Genomic DNA, 27500 nt, shown 5'->3' with positions numbered 1-27500 from the left:
TGTTCAACCAATCAGCGATCAGGAAACTTTTCCGAGCGAAAACGGAACCCCTGCAAGTCGGTGCAAATCTGCCTCATTAAAAAGAATTGACTATAGCTTCGGTTTCATTACTTACAAACCAGCTTTTTCTTAATATACGTAACGAATGCCAGACAAATGAAAGTTCCTTATATACCGTTTCCACTTCCATATCTAATTCTTCGTTACATTCACTTCGGTCTTCAAAACTTCATTTAAATTCCAACGGACAAACGAATCTTAATATTAAATGGATGTCACATTTTCAGGTTTGCGACGATAATCTTTTACGATAATATTTCCTCTTTTCAAAGATATTACCTGGGTTTTTATTAATTTGGTAAAATTCCTAGAACGGAGAAATGCACATGACATCTTTTGTTTTCTTTGGAAACATTGCTCTTTTGCGCTTTGAAATGACAAAAGATTTCCCTCTTTACTCAATGAAAATATTAATTTGCTCTTATTGTTGTTATTTGTCAGCTCTCTCTCTCTCTCTCTCTCTCTCTCTCTCTCTCTCTCTCTCTCTCTCTCTCTCTCTCTCTCTCTCTCTCTCTCTCTCTCGATTTCTTCTTCTTTTTCATGTAGTTTAACTAGTTCATGTAGTTCTGTATTTCGATACCAATTGTATTTCGATATTTTCAAATACAACGTAAGTTTTGGGAAATATTTTGTATACAGTACTACATTTTCTTCCGTATATCTATGAATATGCATATGCAGTGAGTAAGAAGAAATTTTAATAGGACCCCCATTCATGTAAAAGTCATGGCTTGTATGCATAAGTGATGGGCATTCCATTAGTTAACTGCGTTTCTACATAATTTCCAATTAGCTCGGAAGCGCCAAATGATGTACGAGGATGACTGTCACGTCGACACATTTGCTGATGTGGGATTTCTCAAATTACTGTGCTTAAATAAAAACAAAACTAATGTACACAGGTATATCACATTTGTAATACTACCATTAGAATACTCTTCTCTGCCATTGTCAGTAACATTCACAGTAACATACGCTTTTCAGTTTTGAATGAACTGCCTGGAATACTATCTTGTCTGTTTGTCTAATGTAATTTACAATATGTATCAGGTGCTCTGATTGTGATATTGATTATCTGTCGTACAAGATGTGCGCATCGGCTTTAATTTGTTTGTCATTCAATTCATCACAGAATCTTCTTAGAAATGAGCCTCTAATCATTCAAATGTTGGCCTCGTAAAAGGACTTAGAAATGGAATATTGTCACATTTATTTCAATTCGTAGGGTGAAATTATCCATATAATGCTTTTTGCTTCTTTTCAATTCATTTTGGGAGTACAATTATTTGACCTGTTTTATGAAAGGTGCTTTGAGACTGACGATCATAAATAATTAAGAGATATATTTCCCCACATCAAACGAAATCATAAATGTGTTTTGCCATACTTCGTCTGTAAGACGTGGTTAGTTTAACTGAGGAATTTGACTGTTATTGATGTTTGGAGGAAGCATTCAAGACGGATGTTCATCATTTAAACATATGATTTACCAGAGAAATTGTGGTATTGAAGGATGATGGAAATGAGATATTGATTGAGTGGCGTTTGGTATCTGTCAACGATGTATCTTGGAAATCACATTTCTAAAATCAAAGACCAATAACTTTGGAAATTGGTCATATTAAGGTTAGAGAAAGTGAGGAATGAAAGTTACTCGAGTTGCAGCCAGCACATAAAGGGCTATTTCTAAGAGGAAAAATAGTATTTGTAGAAAATAGATAAGATTTTAACTTAGTTTACTCCGAAATGTCTCGGAAAAAACAATTATCACAAAAGGATCAATGTAGTTTTTTGGCATGGAAAGAATAAGGGCACCAGATGCAGATCTTTCGGAAATGGTACAGTTAGAAGTTAAATCTATCTGATGAATGTCACTTCGATTTTTAGAAGGTATGCAGTAGCTATGTTGGTGGACGGTTATAAGAAATTTTGAAATGTATTTCTATTTTTTATTCTAAGATGGATTTTTATTTTCAACAAAATATAACATTTAATTGCGTAAATTAGATGTACCAGGTGCACGGATGAGTCTCTAACGGGTTAGTAGTTACAGTCATGTCAAAATTTCTAATACTTTTGAAGTTATAACCATAAATCTGTTTGCTAAGACAATACAAAAAATAAATAGAAACGCTGATACTTAGAATGAGTGAAAAGTGCCAGGTAAAGAAAAGCTACCAAATTTAACTTCAAAAGTAAACAATTAAATGAAAGGGGACAGGTAAGGAAAATCTACCAAATTTGATTTCAAATTTAAACAATGAAATTGAAGGGGCCAGTTTAAGGAAAAACTACCAAATTTAACTTCAAAAGTAATCAATTAAATGAAATGGGCCAGTTAAAGAAAAGCTACCAAATTTAACTTCAAAAGTAATCTATTAAATTAAATGGGCCAGTTCAAGGAAAAACTACCAAATCTAACTTCAAAAGTAAAAAAATAAATGAAAGGGGCCAGGTAAGGAAATGCTACCAAATTTAGCTTCAAAATTGACAATAAAATGGTTTGTTTTGAAGTCTCGTAATATGGATGAGAAAAGTCAGTCATTATACGTTGATGCTTATCATCGACCAATATATGAGACTAACTTTAGCAGGTATTTGAGTATTTGATGATAATAAATTACAGAAAATTGTATAATGTATAAAGAACTTAGTAGGCAATCTGGAAGCAAGAAAAGAAATGAGAACTTTAGAATATGAACTTTGGAGAAGTAAATGCCAAAGGATACGAAAGTTGGAATTCTTTAAGGAACTGTTGATTCAAGTTTACTTCATGAAAGTGAAATGTAAGCTTTTCAGTGTGTACGAGACGAGGAACAAGGAAACACTCATGAAAAGTTCATTCTTTTTCTTTTCTATAATTACTAATGGTGGTTGTAATAATATAATTTGTCGTAATTTCATGAAATTCTTTGCCTTTTGGTGGAACAAACCTAAAAGGTAATTGACCTCTGAATATAATGTGCTAAAAAGAATGAAGAGAAAGAGGCTACAGAAGTAAGATTACATTAAGAGAGTGTATAAATACGCGAATGAGTTTCATTTTAAAAGTTAATCCTTCTTGGAATAGGATCATTAAACCATATTAAATTTGCATAGATAACATTACCAAGAAGTCTGTACCGACGTTTCGCTGTAAAAGGATCTGGTTTAATGATTTAAGGCGAAAAGGATACTAGAGGAGCTTTAACACTATGTTGATTTGATTTGACCACAAAGTGATAATTGAAAAGGGGAACTGAGCAAGAAACATGGATAATTTTGTGTGAACCGGGGAAGAAAAGAAGACAATATGTTTCAGGAATGTTAAAAGAGAGGGACTTGGTATTCAGGTATGGCCACTTTCAGATGGATATAATAAATTAAATATCAACTGTCTACCTTCTTCGTAATGAGAATTACATAGTGGTTTTGAAATGACGATAATTCTATTCACGAGATTTTCATCCAACATTTGATTATATATATATATATATATATATATATATATATATATATATATATATACATATATATATATATATATATATGTATATATATATATTTATATATATATATATATGTATATATACAGTATATGTATATGTGTGTGCCTAGATGAAGTAGAGTCTTCTTTCAGCTGTTATGCGTTAAGAATTTATATATATATATATATATATATATATATATATATATATATATATATATATATACATATATATATATATATATATATATATATATATATATATATGTCCTTGTATGTCTTTGTGCCTACAATAAAGTGTAAATCACACATGAAATATATTAAAGTTTAGTTTCCTTCCTACAACATTTATACAGTTTTAATAGAAATTATTATTTTCAGACGATTTTATCGAAATTATTTGAGTAATCTCAAAGAAAAAATGAAATTTTATCATGTTTGTGTTTCCTTTACTCACAAAACCTATTCCATAAAGATATTAGAGATTTTTGCCTGTCAATCGAATTTTTTCTATCATTAATATCTCCACTCTAAAATTAATCATTCAAGGTGTTTGAATTTAACAAGTTAATATTTTCGAGTGACTAATTTTCCCTTCAATCATAACTTCTCAATGCTTACATTGTGTTAATCAGAAGGTGGTTTTTACCAATTACGAATAAAAAAATAGAGTAATAATAATGGAAATCATGTTTGCTACCCTTTCCATTTTGCTATTGAAACAGATAATAACAATGTATTAGTGTGAAAGGATTTAAGATGTGATGAAAAAATTCTAAGTCTTGCAAAACATATTTTGGATCAGTATTTGAATAAGAATTTAAATTTTTCCCGTAACGGTTTTCAAAATATATTTATGCTGTATTTACAGTCATATTACTGTTCTCCATCTTTCTGATGTTGACGTTTCGTACTTGTTAATGAAAACAGGATATTCAAGTTTTATAAATGGTGATACTTATGGATTTTTGGACGCTTCATTATGTTGGCATAAAGTTATATTTTTTCGTATTAAATGTCATTTCGTTTTACTTCCATCATTCTTTTTGTGAGTTTTAAGAGCTCGCTATCTAACTCATTGGCGAGAAATCCTTTTGGGTTTTCAAAGAACAATTGTGGACTTCGAAATACGTCGTTGTAAAAGTTCCTTTTGTCTGAAGTCTGGGTCAGATCCGTTTTCACTTTTCAGAGATATTTTTGGGGCTTGAAGGGTTCCAGAAACCTTATTTGCAGTGTCCCTCCTGAAGAGCATTTACAGTTTCTCTTAATATTTGTTCCCAATTTTGAACGATGTATAAGAAATGATGTTTATTATTATTATTATTATTATTATATATATATATATATATATATATATATATATATATATATATATATATATATTTATATATTGTATAGGATATAGAGATACATGAAATTGTTCTTTGATTACGTATTTTCTTCCATTTCGTTAGTTACCAATGGATAGTTGGTTTTACTTATACAGCGTTTTTCCGTGAAAATTATTTATTCATTTTATTTACTGATAATAGCCATATCTCAAGAATGGATATGATATTATATGCTGATGTTTTCGAATATGAATTATATGAAAAATATTCTTTATTCCATACCTATTTGCTTAGCTCTTCTTATCTAGAATCATTGTCTTTTTCATAATTTTCGTATTTATCTGAAACTACTTTCCTTTTGAAGTTTCCTCTTTCCGTCGTTAATGTCATTCTTAGGTCAGAGTCACTCAGACAGTCGTAAATGGTATCTGAGATACAAGTCACAGATTTAAATTTGAACAGAATTAGTCTACATTTCATGATGATTTTTTTTTTTTTACAAAACTTTGAGACTCATGTTCGACTGCAGATATATTACAACCTGGGCATGCATATTTGATAGCATTTGTGATGATATTTCTATTTTCATGTCTACTAGCATTTGGTATTCTGTAAAACGGGATTCTTATCTGTCTACATACATACGTCTTCAAATAGAATTTGGTCTTTTTAAATTGGTGGGTTTTTCATAAAGGAACATCATTTTCATTCTGGAATTTTCTGGCGATTTTGGAATATAGCTTTTTGGGGGACTGGTGAATAATTTGTGTACTTTGAAGTTTTGTAATAAATCCTTTTACGTAAGGTGTCGCTTTGTTCAACGGCATCTGAATATGTGGTTATAGGAAAGCGTCTAAATTATGATTGAAAAGAAAATCTTGATAACATATCTATATTTTAACTTATGCGCAATCAAGACCAGTTTTAATTTTTTTTATGTTAAAAGCAAATCGATACCAAAAATCTTCGTTATGTTAAGCGACTTTTCCTGTGTACATTAAATCTGAGTTTTTTTTTTCAGATAATTAATAGTCGCTAGGGCGTATAAATTAAATTTAACTGATGTCTTTCATTATTGTTCTCAATTATGCACATTCATGTACATTCGACTTCATTCTGTAAGGTTAAGAAACCTCGCCATCTGATTAAATTCGATCGGTGTGCTCTGAGGATCGGTTGAGTAACTCGAGGAAAAAATGTCATTTACTACTGAGCAAGCTTCTTCATGTGATGAGAATTGTGTGAGAAAACGATGAAGATAGGGTTCTGACCTAAATTACATATTCTAATAATAAACAGGTACTAGAAAATCATAATTAGATTACTAAGAACATCACCCATCAATATATATATATATATATATATATATATATATATATATATATATATATACATATATATATATATATATATATATATATATATATATATATGTATATATATATAAATTACTAAGAACATCACCCATCATATATATATATATATATATATATATATATATATATATATATATATATATATATATATATATATACATATATATATCATAAACTGCAGTTGAGTGATAAGCTAAAAAGACGAAGTAAAATACCTTTTCACTTTAAAGTAATGGGAAATGCTTTGTTTTAGAAATCATGATCCTCAGAAATCATGACATGTCTAACGGCACTTGCCTGCTGTGAATGTATGTTTTCTCTTGTAATTATTATAATGTAAATCTAGTATATAATGCAACACAGTCGCAATGGAACGTCTTCGCAGTTCGTTTATAATGCAACTGTGGCAGACGACTTAGAGAGTGCCTAAGCACTGTGTATTTTCCCTTGTACCTGTGAGTAGTTTAACCCCGCCCTGTGCTCTCTCTCTCTCTCTCTCTCTCTCTCTCTCTCTCTCTCTCTCTCTCTCTCTCTCTCTCTCTCTCTCTCTCTCTCTCTCTCTCGTTTATCATTATTTTTTACGTTGGATACAGGTCATGTTCTATCAATGTTTCCCTGCATTCGAGAAGTATTCAGTTGAGTAATTTTTATATATATATATATATATATATATATATATATATATATATATATATATATATATAGATAGATAGATATATATATATATATATATATTATATATAGATATATATATATATATATATATATATATAGATATATATATATATATATATATATATATTATATATATATAGATATATATATATATATATATATAAATATGTATACATATATATATACTGCATATATATATGTATAAATATGTATATATATATATATACTGTATATATATATATATATATATATATATATATATTCATATTCATGTGTGGGTATGTATATATAATTTCCAGAACTGTATGATATTTCAGCTCTTGCATATTTAAAACCATGATGATTTATAGGAGAAAAATGAAGTGTATGAAATGAAAACTCTGTATCTCCATTTATATTAATGCGGAGAGAGAGAGAGGAAGAAGCATTGTGTGTCTTTCTGCAAATTGTGTACTGTTATTTTAAGGTACAGAGCGTTGCTGGCTTCAAATAGAATAACTTTCTTAATCCAAGGCATTAGAAAGTTTAGAAACATGCTTGGCATTTTCTTTGAAAAGTTTTGTTAGAGGAGCTTTTACTGCATATATCCAATGATAAAAGACTTCCTTTATTAGGATGGAGAATGCTGTAAGTAAAAATATCCTGATATGCAGCATTAGATGGAAAGATCTTTAAATTCTATGTACATTTTTCATTTTGTCGGAGATAAAATTATTTATTGTAGGTATTACATATAATACCATGATAATAGTTTGTAGCGTATACTAGCAGAAGTCGTCTAATTATTTTTATTTGTTATTTTTACCTTTACCAAAGAAGTTATTCTTCCTCTGGCAGAGACCAATATGTAGTTTAGGGGTTTAATTTGACATTGGTGCTCATCATCATCGCCTCCTCCTACGCCTATTGACGCAAAGAGCCGACGTCAATCGTCTCTATCTTGAGCTTTTAAATCAATACTTCTCCATTCATCATCTCCTACTTTGTTTCATAGTCCTCAGCCATGTAAGCCTGAGGCTTCCAACTCTTCTAGTGTCTTGTGGAGCCCAGTTAAACGTTTGGTGAACTAATTTCTCTTGGGGAGTGCGAAGAGCATTCCCAAATCATCTCCATCTACCCCTTACCATGATCTCATCCATATAGGGCACTCGAGTAATCCCTTTTATGGAATACAAGCTGATCAATATCCATATGTGATGAGATGACGGAATATTGTGACATAAGTTTGCAATATATATTAAAAAAAATATAAGAAAAGCCGTCTGAAATAAAAATGAGGTGGCTATATTCAACTCCATCCAGGAAAATCTGAAGGAGACAGTTATTTCATTTATGTGATTAAATGAAAGGAGGAAAAGCTCATTGTCAAGGTCCGACGAAATAGGTTGAATGCTGCGGAAGATGGGATGCATGTCAAGTATGAAATGTATGAAATGTTAAATAGGTAAACAAGGGGAAGCACAGGACCCTAAGGCGGCCACGAGACAGAAACTGAGGACTACACACCCAGTGTAGAATCCTTTAAACCTAATATTAAACTTAATATTTTAAGAAGTAAATTAACGAGTGCGTGCGGACTGAAGTGTTCTGCAAATAAAGGAATCTAATTGTTCACTAGATGCTATTGAAATAACACATCAGCGTAAATTAAGATGTCTGAATCGTAATACAAAACTAAAACGACTTTCAAAACATAATAGACAGAAACTCAAGTAAATTAGCTATTTAATTAGCTCTCTAATTCATGTAATAGCTTTATACTAAACAAGTAATTTGTATGACAAAATCATATTACCCTTTTATTTTATCTGCTTTTCTTTTCAGTTGGACCATGAAATATTTCAATGGTGGCGGCTGGGTTCCGAGCTCTTATACTTTTAAATGATATTCAGTGAAAAATATTAAAATAACATTTTATGAAGATTATAGCTATTGATGTTTATCAATGATCTGCGTGCGAGGCATTGAGGATTTAAAGTTGGTGTAATAAAAAATATAGGTTTCAGAAAATTAATAAGTTAACTCACTTAGAAGAAAGTACCTCTGATATTTTAATAAGGAAATGGGAATTATTATTAGCCGATAAAACTATATTTGCTAGTGATCCAGCACTTGGATAAATCCAACACACACACATGTACAGTATATACTGTATATGTATGTATAAATATATATGTAAGGGTGTGCATACATACTTACAGATATATGTAAATTTTTTCGTGTATGTATTATTACATACGAATTATATGTACAGTATGAACTAGGTAGAGTAGTGCGAAGATGTGTTTGTGTTTATTGAATATGCTACTCGCGACAGTATAGTTAGAAATTTAAAATTTCGCATTTTGACATTTCCAATGTTTCTTGTTGCGATTCGGCTTGAGCATTTTATTTATTTTACTCCCACGGAAGTTTCATTGTTCGTAAAAAACGTTTTTGCATTAGTTTTTGTTTACGACTCTGTCAAAAGTGGCTCTCTCCTCGGAAGGGAAACATGAAGCGAGTTTTCCCTCGGACGGCTTCAGGAGCAACCTTTCACATCACTTGTTTCCAACATATTTCGGTGTTTTGTTCAAAATGGAATTTCTTGGGCGACGCAAGTACTACTATTGTGTTCTGGCTCTTTAAAAACATGCGAAAAGAGCTCGTTTCTTTTTTGAAATCATACCTTTGTGTTGTGAGATATCTTTTTATCTTTCCACGAGTCTCATTTTTTTTTTTTTTTTTTTTTTTTTTTTTTTTTTTTTTTTTTTTTTTTTTTTTTTTTTTCTCAAAACAGTCTCAGCCATGGAAATGCGCGCCGTACTTCGGGGACTTACGCTACAAATCTCTATTGTTCTGTTTGACGTCAGTAATTGAGTTCTACGTACCTCACCTCAAACACTGCGAGGAGGAGGAAGGAGAGGCAGGAGAGCAGAAGGGGGAGAAGGAAGGGAAGAGTGAAATAAATTTAGATGAAAGATGTGAAAGAATTGGAACGGTTCATGTGTAATGGGGATGTAAGTGATACCAACACCATTCAGAAAATGCGTATAATAAAAATAGATAATTGTAATTGAAGTTCCCTTGTATTCAGATTAAGGCATATTTTATATATAAATATATATATATATATATATATATATATATATATATATATATATATATATGTATATATATACGTATATATATATGTATATATATACGTATATATATATGTATATATATATATATATATATATATATATATATATATATATATATATATATATATATATATAACGGTTGTCGAGTGGGTCCTCTGTGTATAAGTACGTTCATGGTTTCATCCTCCATGCACATATCTTTTTTTTTTTTTTTTTTGTACCGAGAAAGACACGCCCAGTAATGAAAGTAGATGGAGGTTAGTTTGCATCAGATAAAAAATCACCAACTTTTCATACAGCTCCTATTTTGTCCGATACAGTTTTTTCATCAGTTTTATAAGGCTTTAACGCCCTTTCAGAATTTTTTTTTTTTAAATTCATGTTATGTTGGCAATTTTTCTTATGTATTATGAATACCTCGGTTATTTGGCTTTAGTTATTTTTCATAGTCTATTTTACCCCAGGATGACAAAACATTCGTACATTTTAACGACCCAATAACCTTTTTTTATTGATAATGATTAGCTTTTTTTTCGGAAGCCATCAGCCCTCAAGTTTTAATGTCATTTAATTTTAATTATTTTCATTCGCTTTTTACATTTCGCAATAGTAATTTTCTTTCTAGGTCCTCGAGTCTATCTTTTGTTCCTTTTGTCTCTTTGCAGTTCCCCCTTGGGATGTGTCTGGCTTCGCAACCCCAGGGACGGTGGAGGAGGGTTCGCCTGTGACTTTATCTTGTACTTCATCCTCGAGTCTTCCTCCTTCCAACATTACTTGGAGATCGGGGGGCGCTCTCCTGGAGGGAGCTACAGTGGATGTCTCCCAAGGAGCCTTTGGGGGAACAGACACCAGGTAAGTCTCTCTCTCTCTCTCTCTCTCTCTCTCTCTCTCTCTCTCTCTCTCTCTCTCTCTCTCTCTCTCTTCCGGCAAGGCAGGTCTCAAGATGACAAGAAACTGATAGAAGTCTGAATTACATCAAAGAAAGTAGAAAGTTGAAGCTGGTGATGGGGTGGAAAGTACATTACTTTCTTGAGTTTAAGAAGAGTGCATTTATCATTATTATTATTATTATTATTATTATTATTATTATTATTATTATTATTATTATTATTATTATTACTTGTAGGTATATTTGGAAAATTCTCTCTCTCTCTCTCTCTCTCTCTCTCTCTCTCTCTCTCTCTCACGATTGATACAGAATAAGTAGTGCATTAAAGTACTGTAACCGATTTAACGCTAAGAATGCTACCATCGCGAGCCAGCTGTGTAAAAACTAATAAAAAGTCAAAATCATTATGAATAAGATTATAGAAAGACCAATATTTTTAGCTTCTTTGTGATTTTAATGCTCAGCAAAATGAAGTGGATAAATTCTGTTCCTCCTACTGTTTCCCACGCCTTTGGAGCTTTTAGCTTTGCTTCTGAATCAAGCTGTGAGTAAATCTGAAGTAAGGCTACTCACAAGTAAGTATAGTTATACCCCATGTGTTATAACAGGCAAAGTTGGTTCTCCAGTTGGGAAGACTGGTCAGGTCTTGGTTGGGTTAATAACTAAGACTGAGCAGCCTTTTCATAATGTATCTCGCTTTTGATCTCAAGCACCCTGGAATGGCATTTTAAGCGACATTTTGCTCTTGAATAAGCCTGTTGGTCTCTTAATGAAAAATCTGTTGGACTTGACAAATAATGTGCCCATAAGGCTGCACTCTTTAGTGTTGACGTAACAGTTCCTCCATTACCGGAACTAGATAGGTGGGTCACTTTTTGTCTAAAGGAAAAGGCAACTTAGCCTGTTGTGTTTTAAAGTAAGCAGCGGAATGAGAACCCCAATTTTCCTCATTCCATTTTTACCAAATCTAAAATAACCAGCTTAGCTTTTTAGTCCCGTAAAGTGAAAAGTCCTTTACTGGGCCTTGATGCTTATCGAGGTGTAGACACAAATAGTATTTTCTAATAAAGACAGCTGATTTCTGAGCTCCCAAGAATTTTCGGCTTATTAAATTCTGTATCCTTGTCACCGTTGTTCAGTAAGGTCTTTGTGCATGTTGCATACGATATTTTATTATTTTAACTATCATTTCCATTCAAATCTTCCTAGTCTTGCCTTCTTCATAATGCTTAATCCACACGGTATTCTAGAAGTTTTATTCCAGCTGCGATCAGATTGTAAAGTGATTTTCTTAATGAGGCAGTTACTGTGCATTAGTGGATATTAAGAAGTTTAAACTTGATGCAAATGTTTTTATGTTGAACAGGATGACATCAGGTTCGTTTCATAGTCTATATATGACTGGTGAATTTTAACGCAGTTACTGATCTTAATAAATCATATATATATATATTTTTTTATTATTTCTCTTAATATGTAGTTCATTCTTTGTTTACTTATTTCCTTATGTCACTGGACTGCTATGTCACTGGGCTGCTTTCCCTGTTCAAGTCCCAGGGCTTTTAGCATTGTGTTTTTTCATCTTGAGCTCCAGTTATTTTAGTAATAATGATTATGATAATATTAATGGTGAAAAAGTATCAACTAATCTAAGATACGGTGGGAGATGGTCGTCTCGGGTACTTATCTACTGATGTATTTACTACTAAGATATCTCCATTTGAATTCCTTCTTTTTATGGAGTATCAATGATAGAATACGAATGGGAAAGGTACTATCATACTCTAGTCGTCTATCTTAACGCAATTAAAAAAAAAGAAAAAAATATTAATGCTAAAATTGCATTCGTTCTAGAGGATCAAAATTTAGATAAAAATAGATGAAAAATGTATATGGAGTAAGGGGATATATGCACTAAATATAAATGTCAAAATTTTCGTTAGGAATGGCCATGCGCCAATGGTGACTCATATACGTTATGGCACGCGACAGTTTTGAGGAAATATAAGTTTTGCAGGTCGACTCTTTTGTCTCGAAGTGAGAAGGGAGAAGACTATAAATAGTAGTGTTTTGGTTTCCCGGGTCACTTTCTTTTAGGGCAAATGGTTCTTTGCACTTACACGTAAGAAAATATTCATAGAAGTATTTTTACTCGGCCTTTTTTGTTTTGCCAATGGTTCTAGTCTGCATATGATACACGGGAGCACCAGTTCCAAAGGAACGTGCGTCGTAGTATAAATTCTTACTGGCTAATCGTCAAGGTACATTCGAACTCTTACAGTTCTATGCTTGTACAGAGATGGCTCACCTTAATCAGACTTTGTTGACGGACGTGATTATCAAAATTAAAAACCTAATTCGGGGCTCATGATTTCCTGGTTCAATCGATTAAATTTCGTAATGATTTACAGAGAGATTGTTTCATTGATAACAAATTTTGATTGATATCTAATTTCTTCACTCACGTTTATCAAAATCCGTTCATCCGTTCTTGAGTTGTTCTGCTAAAACTCAAAAACGCTAAGATATGGGTGAAACATCTGCATCCTAGGCGGAGTCAATGAAAGCTTCACGAGGATATTGACTGCAGACTATTAATTGATTAAAGAATAAACAGAGAGATAACATTATGGCTTTGACGAATTGTTAGTCGTTTTTGCGCTAACCATGAACTGAAATTGGCAGGACCTGATATACCGATAAATCTAATTTTTTCCGAGATGCGATTGTGGAAAACCGTATGATAGGACCTACAGGAAGGATGGTGTCACAGCTTTTGAAAATCTGGATTGTAAATTGAAATATTTAACAACCTATGAAGGGTTTTTGCTAAAAATCTACTTCCAATTATTTGCTAAAACTAGATTGAGTTTTCAAACGATGTAAGTATAAGAAAGCCGTTTCAAGTGTATACATTTAATGTTATTAGTGTGTTAAAGAATGAAATTCTAAGAAACGCGCAGGTTGCAGGTTGAATATTTTCTATAATGATGCTGGTTAATTTGATTGGTATCACAGTTACTGTCCTCGGGTAAGGATATGCTTTCAAAAGGTATTAGAAATGTGTATGTATTAAAATCTTTACAATTGATTTAAGTAGGATGGAAAATTAGACAATAACAGAACAACAGAACACAGCTGGCATAGGCATCAGAGGTGAAATATCATGTATATCAATGTGACTATAAGAATAAGATATTATTTTTTACTTAATTGAATGGAATAAAATAATTTCTTAAAGCAAATGTAGTTTAATAAGATTTAGCGTGGTAGACAAATGGAAGTGGCCCATAGTTTCTGAATTCGAGAGTAAATGTTACGGTTGAAGGTTTAATGGAAGTTTTTGTTCACCAAAAGAAAAAAAAAATAGTTACAAGCTGCGTTAGAGTTCCGGCGGAGATTGATGATGCTAAGGAAGTCAAAAGTAGTGGAAAGTACTATGAAGTTGCAATGCCCAGTTACTTACCCGGTTTTTGTTCTATTTTCCTCAGTAGCTGAAATATTTTTCTTCTCCAAACCCAGATATTAGAATAATTTATAGAGCCATAAACATATGATTTTCGGATTTTTACAGTTAAAGTTAAGGAGATTATGTGACTGAAATACCCCGTAAGGGAAGACTAAGTTTGATTTGGTTGTTAGAATTTCCATTTCTGAGTCGGGATACCTTAACGTGATGAAAGGGTTTGCGTATTGCCATGATCAGCAAAACTGTACTAGTCAAGGCCGCCCATAATAGGTTGGTTTGTTGTGAGCAATCAGATGAAAATCTCCCACCATCACCAATCTGCAATGACCAGTATGGTACTGAAAACTAGCCAACCCCCAGACATGAATAAGGACATGCTTGAGGTATTTTTCCTACAGTGAAATAGAAACGAGTGTTTTTGTTGTTGTTATTATTGTTGTTGTTGTTGATGTAGATTCTTTTATTTTGGTATGTTTGTGGACAGTGTTGATATGTTGGAACAGTATGGGTCAGGCGTGTTGGATGACATACACAAAACTAGCCTAAATAAACATGAAAAACTACGAAGAAAGCCAAATGAAAACAGGTGTAGCGTCTAAGAATTATGAAGAGAACATAAAGTCCAGTTATGAAAGGGAAAACTTCAAACGGAAGATAAAGATAAGAAAAAGATTTAGAAAAAAATTGTTCAAAGACAAATATGATAATGAGATCGAGGAAGAAATTTTATTTGTATGAATAGGATAATATTTATTCAAGAGGAAATTAGTATAATTATTTTTATCATTGATATTATTACTATAGTTTTTACTATTATTTTTCTTTTTATCATTTACACAAACACCAAAGTTAAGGACACAAGACTGAAAACAGATCAACTATAAATCATGACTTATGTTAAACTACTAGAAATAGTTTTTGTCTCAATTTGTGAAGTTCCACCGATTCAACTACATGATTGTGAGTAACGATCATTCCACAATTTGGACACAATTGGAATAAAACTTCTGAAATGCTGTGGGGTGTTTGAACATCGCATAAGAAAAAACAAGGCTTGTAAAAGCAATACCGATGTTCATGGTCTGTCTGGTAAGATCTATTTTCAGTGTATGGTCTTAATTACGAAAAATTTAATACATAATAAGCTAGAACAGAAAATTTGATTATAATATTTTCGCACTATTATTAGTAACAGTAAGGAAAGAGATGTACTAAAAAGTTCAGAATTTATTTACAGGCGTGTATTTGTATTTGTGTGTAACACTTGCTTCCTCCGCCTTTGTTTGAAATTAGATTTGATGTCAAATAATTCCTTAAAATGTTTAATCTTATCATGGTACGTGAGTAAGGTTCGGCCCCCGTCACTGAAGCACTGTGAGCTATATCGTGATCCAAAGCTGTATAGATCCTCAGTCCGGAATTCCCTTCTGCCAAAGATTGAAGGGCCTCAAATTCAAAGTCGGGTGTTGCCTTTCTAAGTCGAGTGCAGCAGCTGGATGGTAAGGTACTGAAAGGGGTTTATGTAAGCGGTGCGCTATCTAGAAAAAGGAGGCCATTGTGCAACTTACGATAGACAAGGCGACGGAAAAGTTTCAATGATACGGTTGTTTACTTCCTCTTTTCATTGGGGCCGCACTTACGGGGTCTCTCTCTCTCTCTCTCTCTCTCTCTCTCTCTCTCTCTCTCTCTCTCTCTCTCTCTCTCTCTCTCCAGGATCTCGACATTTCTTATACTTGCTATCTCGTTTTCTTTTGCGTTTCATTATCTCGCGGATTTTTGGTTTAATAATTTTTTCTTTCACTTGGCTTGTTTTCTTTGTAATTTCTGAGCCAGGAGGGATATATTTCCGTATATCTTCATAGCAAGGAAAGTTAGATATGTTTAATCTTTTTTTAGGACTGAATCTTTTATAAAAAACGTTTTAGGTTTAATCAGGCAGTATTTCATAGAACATGGCTTTTGAGATTGCATGTGACTGGGAAAGAAGGCAAAGGGAAGCGTCTGTCTCATATCTTAGCCAAGAAAATAATTTATCAAATACTACTTAACTCAACCTTATGTAATTCCATATAATTACTACATATAACCATCGTAAATGCATTCGGCCTGACACTGATAATCTTCGCGGAGATGATTCCGGAAAATTTTATAAAGATAACTTTCCAGAAATGTTTTCCATTCGGACTCAGATCGTGTTTGGAGGACATATTTCAGCTGGACGTTCTAATCATTGAGAATTGGGAGGTAATCCACTTTTAATGACAAGAAGATTTGGCCTTCTACCCAGTGCTTTTTTTGAGAGAAAATACTTAAGTTAATAATTGCTCTGTTCTTTATGTAACTCAGTGTAAAGTATCTTGCCATATTTAGACGATTTATGTATATTTCCGGTATGCTAATGTTTTATTAATTTATGAAATATCAGAATGAAATGTTTTTAACTTCCGTTGGATGGTTATAATTGTCAATTTCACCTTATGGTACGAGTCGTGTCTTTGGGGGAAGAAAAGAGAATACTTTACCTATTATGAAACTGATTTTTTTTATTTTTGGTGAAGGATTTGTTTCCCCTGCCTGACCTCAAAGGCCAGGTACTATTAAAAATAAGTCACTGGAATTAAGTAGATTACAAATCATGATAAGTTGATTGAACAGTACTTACTGCAATGTTTTTGATGAGATATTAGTTATTTTAATTTATCCTTTTACTTCGATTTGTCTTTTGTTTGTTATTATTATTATTATTATTATTATTATTATTATTATTATTTGCTAAGCTACAACCTTAGTTGAAAAAACAGGATGCTATAAGGCAAGTGGCCCCAACAGGGAAAATAGCCCAGTGAGGAAAGGAAACAAGGAAAAATAAAATATTTTAAGAACAATTACAACATTAAGATAAATATTTCCTATATAAACTATAAAAACTTTAACAAAACAACAAGAGAAATTAGATAGAATAGTGTGCCAGTTTGTATCTCTTCTGACCTTTCAACTAATGTCCAGTTACTTTAATTATATACCTGTAAGTTAGAGGTTTGCATATTAGTTATAGATTTCATATTTGCTGATATTTTACACCTCTAAGCATGTTCAGTTCAGTAAATGTGACTGCAGCTTGTCATAAATGGTGAACAATTAATATCTTATGTAGTGTGTGTTCAATTAATTTTTTAGATGGTCTATTTTTTACAATCATTACAGTATCATGTTATAATTGGAGTCTTTTCATTATAATTTTTCAGTTTCGTTGAAACATTTTATATTAAGAAACTTCTTAATTTCGTTTCGTTTCTCTGTCACTAGTGTTATAAACAAAGAGCATGATATACGTTTAATATGTGCGGATTTAGTGCAAATGAGAAAAAAAAAAATAACTGATCTATTCAAGGACAGAAAGCTAGGTATTTTGGCACCTGGTGTGTAAGCTTGGGAAGAGAATAGAGGGATTGTGTCTTTGCCAGTTTTAAATGTGTATCAACAGAAATGGGTAGTAATTTTAGTGACTGGAAGACACTGCTGATGGATAAATAAGGACAAATTTAATGCATTGCGGATTTTATGTTTATGACTAAGTTTAGCAGCTGTAAAACCTGTGATACTGAGAGTATATGGTTAAGGAATGGAAAATAATTTGTGGAAAAAAAAACTTTATATGGGGAGAATTAGCATCTGTGTTTGGCTGGAATTTGAGAACATTAAATGAGATTGTGTAATTTAAATGCAAAGTTGGATAAAAGAGAAAAATGTTGAGTTGGTAGTTATGGAGGTCATAGAGTTAACAGGATAGAGTTCATGGGAAATATATTTTGAAATATACAAAGGATAATATTTTGGGGAAAATTCACTACCTAATTGGTTAGTGCAGAGATGCAACAGCAAGTTTATATATTTAATTGATCATTATTCTATTGACATAGGTGAGAGAGAATTGTGAGAATGTGTTGTAGATAGAAGTTAAAAAATGGGGAAGAGGGGAGAGCATGTTTGAAACAAAGTTATATTTTGTTGGCTCCTATTAAAAAAAGAGAGAGAAGAGGAAGGCGTAGATAGTGAGTTTTCAAAATACCACGATTGGATCATGGTAACTCCGTTAGAAGTGTGAATAAAAGCATTAAGTAGCGGAATAAAGGAAAAAAAAGGTGTAGTGAATGAAGGTGAATTGTTAAGGTACATAAACTTTATAAAAGAGAAGAGAAGGTGAAGACATACCTAACAAGGATTGGCTAGTCAAGAATAAACGAGATTGGAAAAGAGGAACAGTAACAAAAGTTGAATGTAGTAATGAGAAAGTATTTTTTTTAAAGAGAAATGAATATAGAATTGAAGGTTAATAAGCAAATATATATATTAGAATAACAGAATTGCAAGTAATGAGATTTAGTTCATAGTGAATGCATTTCTGGATTAATGGATAAATACTTTAAAGTTTTAGGATATATAGAGAATGGAAGAGAGGTAGAACTGAATGATGAAGTACTTGAAAGGGCTAGTGTAAGACTGAAAAGGTTTGTGTGAGTGACAGGTGAGCAAGTTACAAAGCTAATTAAAAGATTGATAAAAAGGAGAAATACTAGGAAATCGAGGTATTGATAAATGTATGAATAATTACAATGGGTAAAATGGCTATCATAGTTGAAAGGAATGATCAGAGTATTTTGAGTTAGTTCGGTCACACAGATCAATAGATCAGAAAAAAGGGAGTAATTTAATATCCCTCGGGAGTAGAAGGAGAGATTAGAAATGGTTGCACAGATGGTGTGAAAGACTTAGCAGAAGAGGAAATCTGTAATATCCATTAAGCAGGATAATGGGTCCTAGGATGAATTTGCTAGTGTAGGGGGAGGGGGTTCGGTGTCCTGATGAACTATCTATGTAGTTGAATGGAATGTAGTAGGGTGTAATAATAACTGTTGTGTTGTTTTGACCTCGTAGCCTCCCCTCATTATTATTATATCGCAAGCTATAATCCTAATTGGAAAAGCAAGATGCTATAAGCCCAAGGGCTCCAACAGGGAAAAAATAGGCCAGTGAGGAAAGGAGACAAGGAAATTCATAAACTAGAAGAGAAGTTATAAACAATCAAAATAAAATATAACAGTAACCTATTACGGAAATAGCTTATATATATATATATATATATATATATATATATATATATATATATATATATATATATATATATATGTTTGTTTGTTTGTTTGTGGGTCTGTGTGTATACATAAAAATATATTTTTAGTTCATCTAACAGGTTTCTGTGAAATGAACTCATCGTAAACCAAATTGAACACGTGTGTAATATTTTACTTGCAAACATCCTGACTAACTGAAACATAACTTGCATAGATCTGACAATATGTCAATCTAAAATTGACAACCTGATTCAATTTTAGTCCATTTAATTTCTTTTCTATTTTGTTAGAGCTCAAAATTTTGACGTATCATCAGTTTTCGGAAAAAAAAACTATCTTTGTGTCTGTTTCGTAACAGCTTTGACCTTTTCATAGTCGAGTATGTACATATGTTGCCTTTCTGTTTCAGCCCATTGCGAAGTGTAGTTAAAGTTTTCTGGATTCTTTTGTTTCCTAACTTTTACTTCCAGAAGATTTTAGCATATCCCTCAACTTTGATGTATTGCATAGAAAGACTTATCTAGCTGTAACTCTCCATGCATATTTTAGCAACTTGCTCCATGAGTTCAAAGGGCTGTAGTTTTCATTACATCGTACCGTGAAAAATATTTTAGTCGAAGTAAAGTGCACTGACGCACGTATGCTCTTTGTGCTTGTGTAATAAGCAGGATTATTTGCTTCAGTGTTCCAGAAACATTCGCATTTATTCACTTCAATGTCATCTTATTTATATTTGAATAATCATCATTTGCTTAAATTATTGAAATGATTTGTATGGCATGGTTAGTAACATTCATGATTAGCAGTGTGTGTGTTCTGTCAAAACCTTTTGAATTGCGAGGCTGAATTAATATATATATATATATATATATATATATATATATATATATATATATATATATATATATATATATATATATATATATATATATATATATATATATATATTGTAGTGGGTATTAAAAAAACGTCTCTGGAATATAAAATCCAAGACAACTTTGAATTCATAGGTCCGAGTTTTCCACCCTGGTGTGAATTCTTTATTTGAACAAATGTTCCTGTGTACTGGGGATTATTTCATTTTTTTTCTTCTGATATATAGAAGTCTTCTGTCAGCTGTATTATCTTGAGCTTTGCTTTTGCTTGGTTTTCCTCAACCTTGTCGAAAAATGTTATCTTTTTAACTGCAAACGCTATAGAATTTTTGCAGCTCAGTAGTTAAACGTTTCAGGGGCAAATTAGAAAATCATCTGTTTTTGTATGTTTGTTAATTCCTTGTTATTACTCGTTCTCGTTCTTCCTTCTGTTCGTATTTTGGTTTTCCCGAAGAGACAGAACGTTGAATTTGTCTTCCCTCACCTAAAGTCTGAAATAATTTTCTTTGCTGTTCATTTACGAGGTAATTTATTTCTCTCCCTTTCTGAGTCGGGATATCTTAACGTGGTGAAAAGTTCTTGTGTATCGCAATGATTAACGTAGCTTTACTATTCAGGACCATTCATACTAGGTTGGTTTGCTGTGAGAGATCAGACTAAAGTCTCACCATCACGAATCCGCAGCAGCCAATGTCATGAAAATGACCAAACCGCAGACTTGACCAAGACATGTCTGAGGCCTTTGTCCTTCAGTTGACTAGAAAGGGCTGCATTTGTTGTTGTTATTTCTTTGCCCAAGGTAATAAATCAATAAACTTATTCCATGAATACAATAGATGTTAAGTGGTTTGTCATCTTATATGCATTTAATTGTAGAAAAAAGTAAGCAGAGTGAATCTTGTTATTCCATCTATTAAAACCTTTTAATAATTTGTTCTCATGTAAGAGACACTGTTTGGAATTAGAATGTCACCGGATGGAAGTGACAAAACGAAATACGATTAAATAATTGCAGTGTTATGTTTTATGAAATTATTTCTCTCTTTGGCACTCCTTTCGTACGGGTGATTATTTATATTTACTTTTATTATGACTTTTACATACAAAGAAATGTTTTCTCTTTACAAATGTTTTTTATTCATCTACGTACATTTTAAACTTGGATTTTTATTACACTACTCATATATATTATGTTATCTCACCTGTAATAACACCTCTTGCATATAATTATTATTATTAGGGAAGAATGAAGATTTAAGGATATATAAAACTTGGGAAAGGGGAGTTTTTATTAAAAATCTTGCACTTAATGTCTCAACAGTATATTATTTCTTTAATGACTTCCTTTGTGAGTTTTCTTCATTCATGTTTATGCTCCTGTTAATCCGGTTTAATGTGTGCAAAAATGTGTGCATTATTAAGTAAATTTACTTTTGTAATGGTGTTTTATCTTCGGTTAGTCTTACGCTTTTAACATTTCTGGCGAAATAATATTCTTATTGCAGGTCAGTTAAAGTATAGGGTATTATACTTAACATATTTTTTTTTTAAATGCCCTTATCAAACCGTTGAAATTAATGAAATCAACTTTATTGTGCTTTTATACATCTCTGAAAACTTAACGTCACATAAGATTATCATAAAGATAAATATTTTCCAACGAGCATACAAATTTTACCGTAAATCCTGTACATCATTTCTTGTCTTCTCGGCATCTCACAACATGTCCCCTCAGGTATTTTGAGATAATTCTCTAAATATTTTACCCGTTACCTTATGATCAAATATTTCAACAATTGTCGTTTTACCCTTCTACAGATCTGAAATCCAGCTAACTGCCACAGCAGAAGACAATGGGAGAGTTTTTATCTGCGAGGCTGACAATGGGCTGGGATCTACTGTCAACAAAAAGATTAAACTCAACGTCTTACGTAAGTATTTATTTCTCTCTCTCTCTCTCTCTCTCTCTCTCTCTCTCTCTCTCTCTCTCTCTCTCTCTCTCTCTCTCTCTCTCTCTCTCTCTCTCTCTCAAGTATTAGTTTTGTTTAAAGAATATCGTGTTTTACGTATTAAACCCAGATAGATCCCCCTCTTCAAACCACGAACACAGCATGAAATGACACACGTTAGGAAGCAGTTCGCCCCAAATAAGAACAGCCTCTAACGGCCGGTCATTTTCATGGAGATTTGAATTGTTTTCCCTTTAATGGGCGCAAGCCAATTGCATGCCATGCATTTTTCTGTTCCATCTAAAACACGCGTTATTGTTTTGCCATTGAGGTTATTGTCCATCTGGCACTCGTGTGATCCTTCCAGTGGCGAACAGGGTATTTCATTCAAGCATTTATTTGTTTTTAGTCATAGTCCGGTCGTATGGCCCTTTTTCTCTATCATAAAAGCTTTGGGCGATAATGACTGCCAGCTTCAGTGTATTTTATTTGTTTATTTTTTTTTTAGCTTTGTTATCGTTTAAATTTGTAAGCCCGTGTAATTCCTTCTTTTGACCAATTGTTGCATGAATGTGTTTTTCTGTTTGCGTATATTCATGCTTGTTAGCGGTCTTCAATAATATGAGCTTTTGGAGTTATTTCCCGAAAATATTTGTATTTTATCTCCTTATTCTTTGGCTTTCTTGAACTTTTTCAGAATCACGGACTTTTATTTTGTTGTTGAGGTTTTCATCTTTTTTCCTAGAACCAATTAACTGCAGTTTGATAAATATTAATTTTTTATCAGAAATTGTAATAAGCCGTGAGGGTTTAAAGAACAACAATCTTAAACACTGACAAATTTTACGTCCTTTATGTACACTTGTCTTAACTCTATTTGAAGTCATAAAGAAACTCAATTCTTGACAAAATTCGGACTCGGCAGTATGGTATTTTCTCGTCGAAGAAATGATAAAAAAAGAAAATTCTCAGACTAGAGTCAAAACAAATTTCTCAAAAGCAACTTCCAAATATTTGCTGAACCCGAGTTCAAGAAGATTAGTGTCACTTCCTGGAAATTTTATGCGTGATTTTATTTTTACTCTACTTTTCCCTTCGTTTTGCTTGCCACTTTTCTCTTCTGAAGAAGAAAGATGGCATCGACTTTTCTATTTTTAGAAAGGGAAGATAGATTTCTTTGAAGTGTTTCCGTGTAATTTCTTTTACATCAATTGGTTTTCGTTGTATTGGAGAGTATGAGGCGTTTTTATTTTGTTATATACAATACATGACATTCTATACTCTTAAGACATAAGAAAATAATCTTTTAGTTTATAATTATATATATGTATATAATATATATATATAATATATATATATATATATATATATATATATATATATATATATATATATATATATATATATATATATATATATATATATTCATACTGCAGAAATGGATTGCCTTTCATTGGCATATAGAACACTTAATTTTTTATAATAATTACTGTTATAAATTTTAAGGATTGGATGACTAGGATACTAAGTTTTAAAAATGCTTTAGAATAAACTAATCGTAAGATTCTAAGACCTATTTTGGCACATTAACCATTTATGTGTTGTACTTCAAAAGCATTGATGTTTCAAATCTAATTTAGAGAAATTTGGGAAGTTTATGTAGATTTTTTTTTATCAAATAGACATAAAATATAGAATTGCAATGAAATAAAAATTGTTTCTTTTGAGAATTGCTTCTATTTATTGATGGATTATTCAGATAATTGACCACATATTTTTCTAATACCAATTTGCAAAGCTCTAAATTCTCATACTTAACGTGAGTTACGTTATATACATTGCTTTTCTCCTTCTGTGACGTCACTTAGAATTTTTATTTATAAGTTTTGTATTAACATTTCCGGAAAACTATATGTTTTCTAAAAAGTGACGAAACAGTCATGTATTACATTCTTAAATATAGCTTGATTTTGGTATATTTTCTAGTCATTCTGAAATAGGTAACTATCAAGTGTAAATGGACCAGTTCCTGATAAGAGATAAGGCATACATTATTTCGTTTCACATATTCCAAAAGCACATCGTTCACCGAAGACACGTCGTGATACAAATCCTCTCAAAAGGATAAAAAGATGACTTGAAATTGTGATCCATATTTGTCAGAATGTTTTATTACAATCAAAATAAACAAGTTTTTAACTTATAAAACCTCGAGGTTTGCATGGTTTAAGTATATCTATAACGTTTAAAACGATTCCAGAATACTAAAATTACAGACAGATCATTGCTCAGAATGCATCTATAAAGTTTAAAACTTTTCGACAAGACGCCATGAATACCTGTTAAATATCACGTGAGAAAGAGACAGGTTAAGGTATTGAATTCAGTTATGAAAATATCTCTTTAAGTAATTTGGAAATTTATGCATCACGCTACTTACAATGGTTTGTTTCTTTGCTTCAAATGTTTTATTTCAGAATTGCTAAAGTGGATTGAAGTCTTCTCTCATTTGCGGGAAATATTTGCATAACATCATTTCACGCACCCACTGTCAAATAAAACGTTTGTAATGCCACGCCCGAATTAGAATAAAAGGGATTTTTATTATCTTATTATTAATATGCAAAATGAGCGGGAGCTACAATTAACTAACATTAGAAATCCATTGGCTATCAAAGGATGCATCCACAGAATATAATTATCGTATGTGAAAAAGAAAAGAATCCGGATTGTGAATGGATTTGTACAAAGTAGCTTTAGTAAACGAATTCGCTTTGGAATGCAAATAAATGAATGAGCTTTGTTTACAAAGAAAATAGATCCAAACCAAGCTAGGAGCCTTTAAGGCTTGGAAAATCAGAATTCATTTAAAAGGTCCCAAATGATTAAGTGTACAGTTCTGTAATTAGGGATGATAGATAAAATGATAAGAAGCAATTGGCCGGTTTTCAGTTAATTTTCGGTATAAAGTTTATTTTCAATATAGAAAAATTGCATTTGATATATTATGTTAATGATAATCTCAACGGAATACAATTAACATATAGTTTTGTGGTTATTTTCGTCATTGTTTTTTATAATGTTTGATACGAGAGTTGGAGCATATTATTTGAGGATTTCCTAAGTTAGGCTGTCTCCTCTAAAAGTTTAGATCATCCTCAGACCCAAAATCTAGTCTTGCATGGTGTTAAGATTTATAAAATTCATAGATATTTAGAGTGAAAAAGTATTCCACAATGTATATATATATATATATATATATATATATATATATATATATATATATATATATATGTATATATACATATATATATATATATATATATATATATATATATATATATATATATATATATATTCATATATATATGTGTATATATATATATATATATGTGTGTGTATATATATATATATATATATATATATATATATATGTATATATATATATATATATATATATATATATATATATGTGTGTGTGTATATATATATATATATATATATATATATATATATATATATGTATATATATATATATATATATACATATATATATATATATATATATATATATATATATATATATATACATATATATACATATATATATATATATATATATATATATATATATATATACATATATATATATATATATATATATATATATATATATATATATACATATATATATATACACACACATATATATATATATATATATATACATATATATATATACACACACATATATATATATATATATATATATATATATATATATATATATATACCTATATACATACATATATACATATTTGTGTATGTGGTGTTTACCCTCTAGACCTACTGTAAACTCTTGAGAGAAAAACAACAAAATGAATACTGGTGCATTCATCCTTTAACTAATGAACCGTTAAAGAGCCCCCTTTGTCTATGCAGTAAAACTTTCACAACATAAGACGCTTTATATACCTATACAAAAGACTCGTATAATAATAATGAGTCATTATAGAAATATATGTTAAAGTCAGGTGTTCCAGAAGGAAAACAAACACAAATAACCTATTTTTAGATTGGAAATGTCTTTTAGTGGTATGTATGTATGTATGTATGTATTATTATTATTATTATTATTATTATTATTATTATTATTACTTGCTAAGCTACAACGCTAGTTGAAAAAGCAGGATGCTATAAGCCTAGGGGCTCCAACAGGGAAAATAGCCCAGTGAGGAAAGGAAACAAGTAAAAGTAAAATATTTGTATGGATTGATCATCTTAAATATATGAAAATTACTGAATAGTCATGTGAATACTGAAGGGAAACGTAGAGCGGGAAAATCCACACATATTTCACGTGATCGTTTTCCTTTGGACAATCTGCCTAACATTTTCCATTTTCAAAGGCAAAAAAAAAAGCATTTCAGACATTTTGATAACAAAGCTCTCTCATTCTTTTGATAATCCTGGACGCTAATGACGAGATGTAGGAGTTTATTATGATTCATGAATTAGGGAAGATATAAAAATTCCAGGCTTTATGTCGGCGTGTATTCTCTTCCATCATTCCCTTTAAGAGAATTGGGAACTCTTTCATTGCCCGGCCAGTCGCACTGTGGAGTTCCCTTTGCTCGTTTGCTTGTTTATATTTCGCGTTTATGTTTGTATGCGTCATCATTATTTTTTTCCGAATAGAGGCATCATTTTATGAAATTGTCACAGGTAAATTGAATTACTTTTCTTTGAGGATTTTCTTTCAACTTTTTTTTTTCATCATACATCGAAATGGTTTATCTGCCAGATTAAAACAGTCCTCGAGATCTAAGGAAAATATTTACGATGCGATGATACGATCTGACTCCGTTCAGCGTTTATTTTATCGAATGAGGTAACGCCTCGGTGAGGTTAAAAAAAAAAAAAAAAAAAAAAAAAAGTCTTCTGCTCTGCTGGGCCCGAAGGGCAAAATCACTGATGCATTAAGAGACTTAAGAGATGGAATCAAGCCGCGATTCATATTAAGTTGCATGGGCTGACCTGGAGGTTGAGGAAAGGGGGAAGGGGTGAGGGACGGGTTTCCGTAGCGACTAAATTCAAATCTAAAATCAACATTGCTGGTGTAACACCCACCGACAAGCAAGTTGACATACGAA

The 27500-nt window shown here is 31.6% G+C and overlaps 1 protein-coding gene across 1 annotated transcript in view; it reads left to right on the top strand.

Moving 5' to 3' along the window:
- LOC137623061 (nephrin-like) overlaps nucleotides 1-27500 on the top strand; it is a 735729-nt gene that overhangs the window by 582455 nt on the left and 125774 nt on the right. The window contains exons 13-14 of the mRNA XM_068353701.1: nucleotides 10699-10885; nucleotides 22217-22329. Coding sequence (XP_068209802.1) covers nucleotides 10699-10885; nucleotides 22217-22329 — 300 coding nt within the window. The remainder of the gene's footprint in view (nucleotides 1-10698; nucleotides 10886-22216; nucleotides 22330-27500) is intronic.

The sequence above is a fragment of the Palaemon carinicauda genome, chromosome 30 (genome assembly GCF_036898095.1).
Source record: "Palaemon carinicauda isolate YSFRI2023 chromosome 30, ASM3689809v2, whole genome shotgun sequence".
Taxonomy (NCBI): Eukaryota; Metazoa; Arthropoda; class Malacostraca; order Decapoda; family Palaemonidae; genus Palaemon; species Palaemon carinicauda.
The sequence above is the reverse complement of the archived record's forward strand: the minus strand, read 5'-3'. Positions and strand labels throughout refer to the sequence as shown.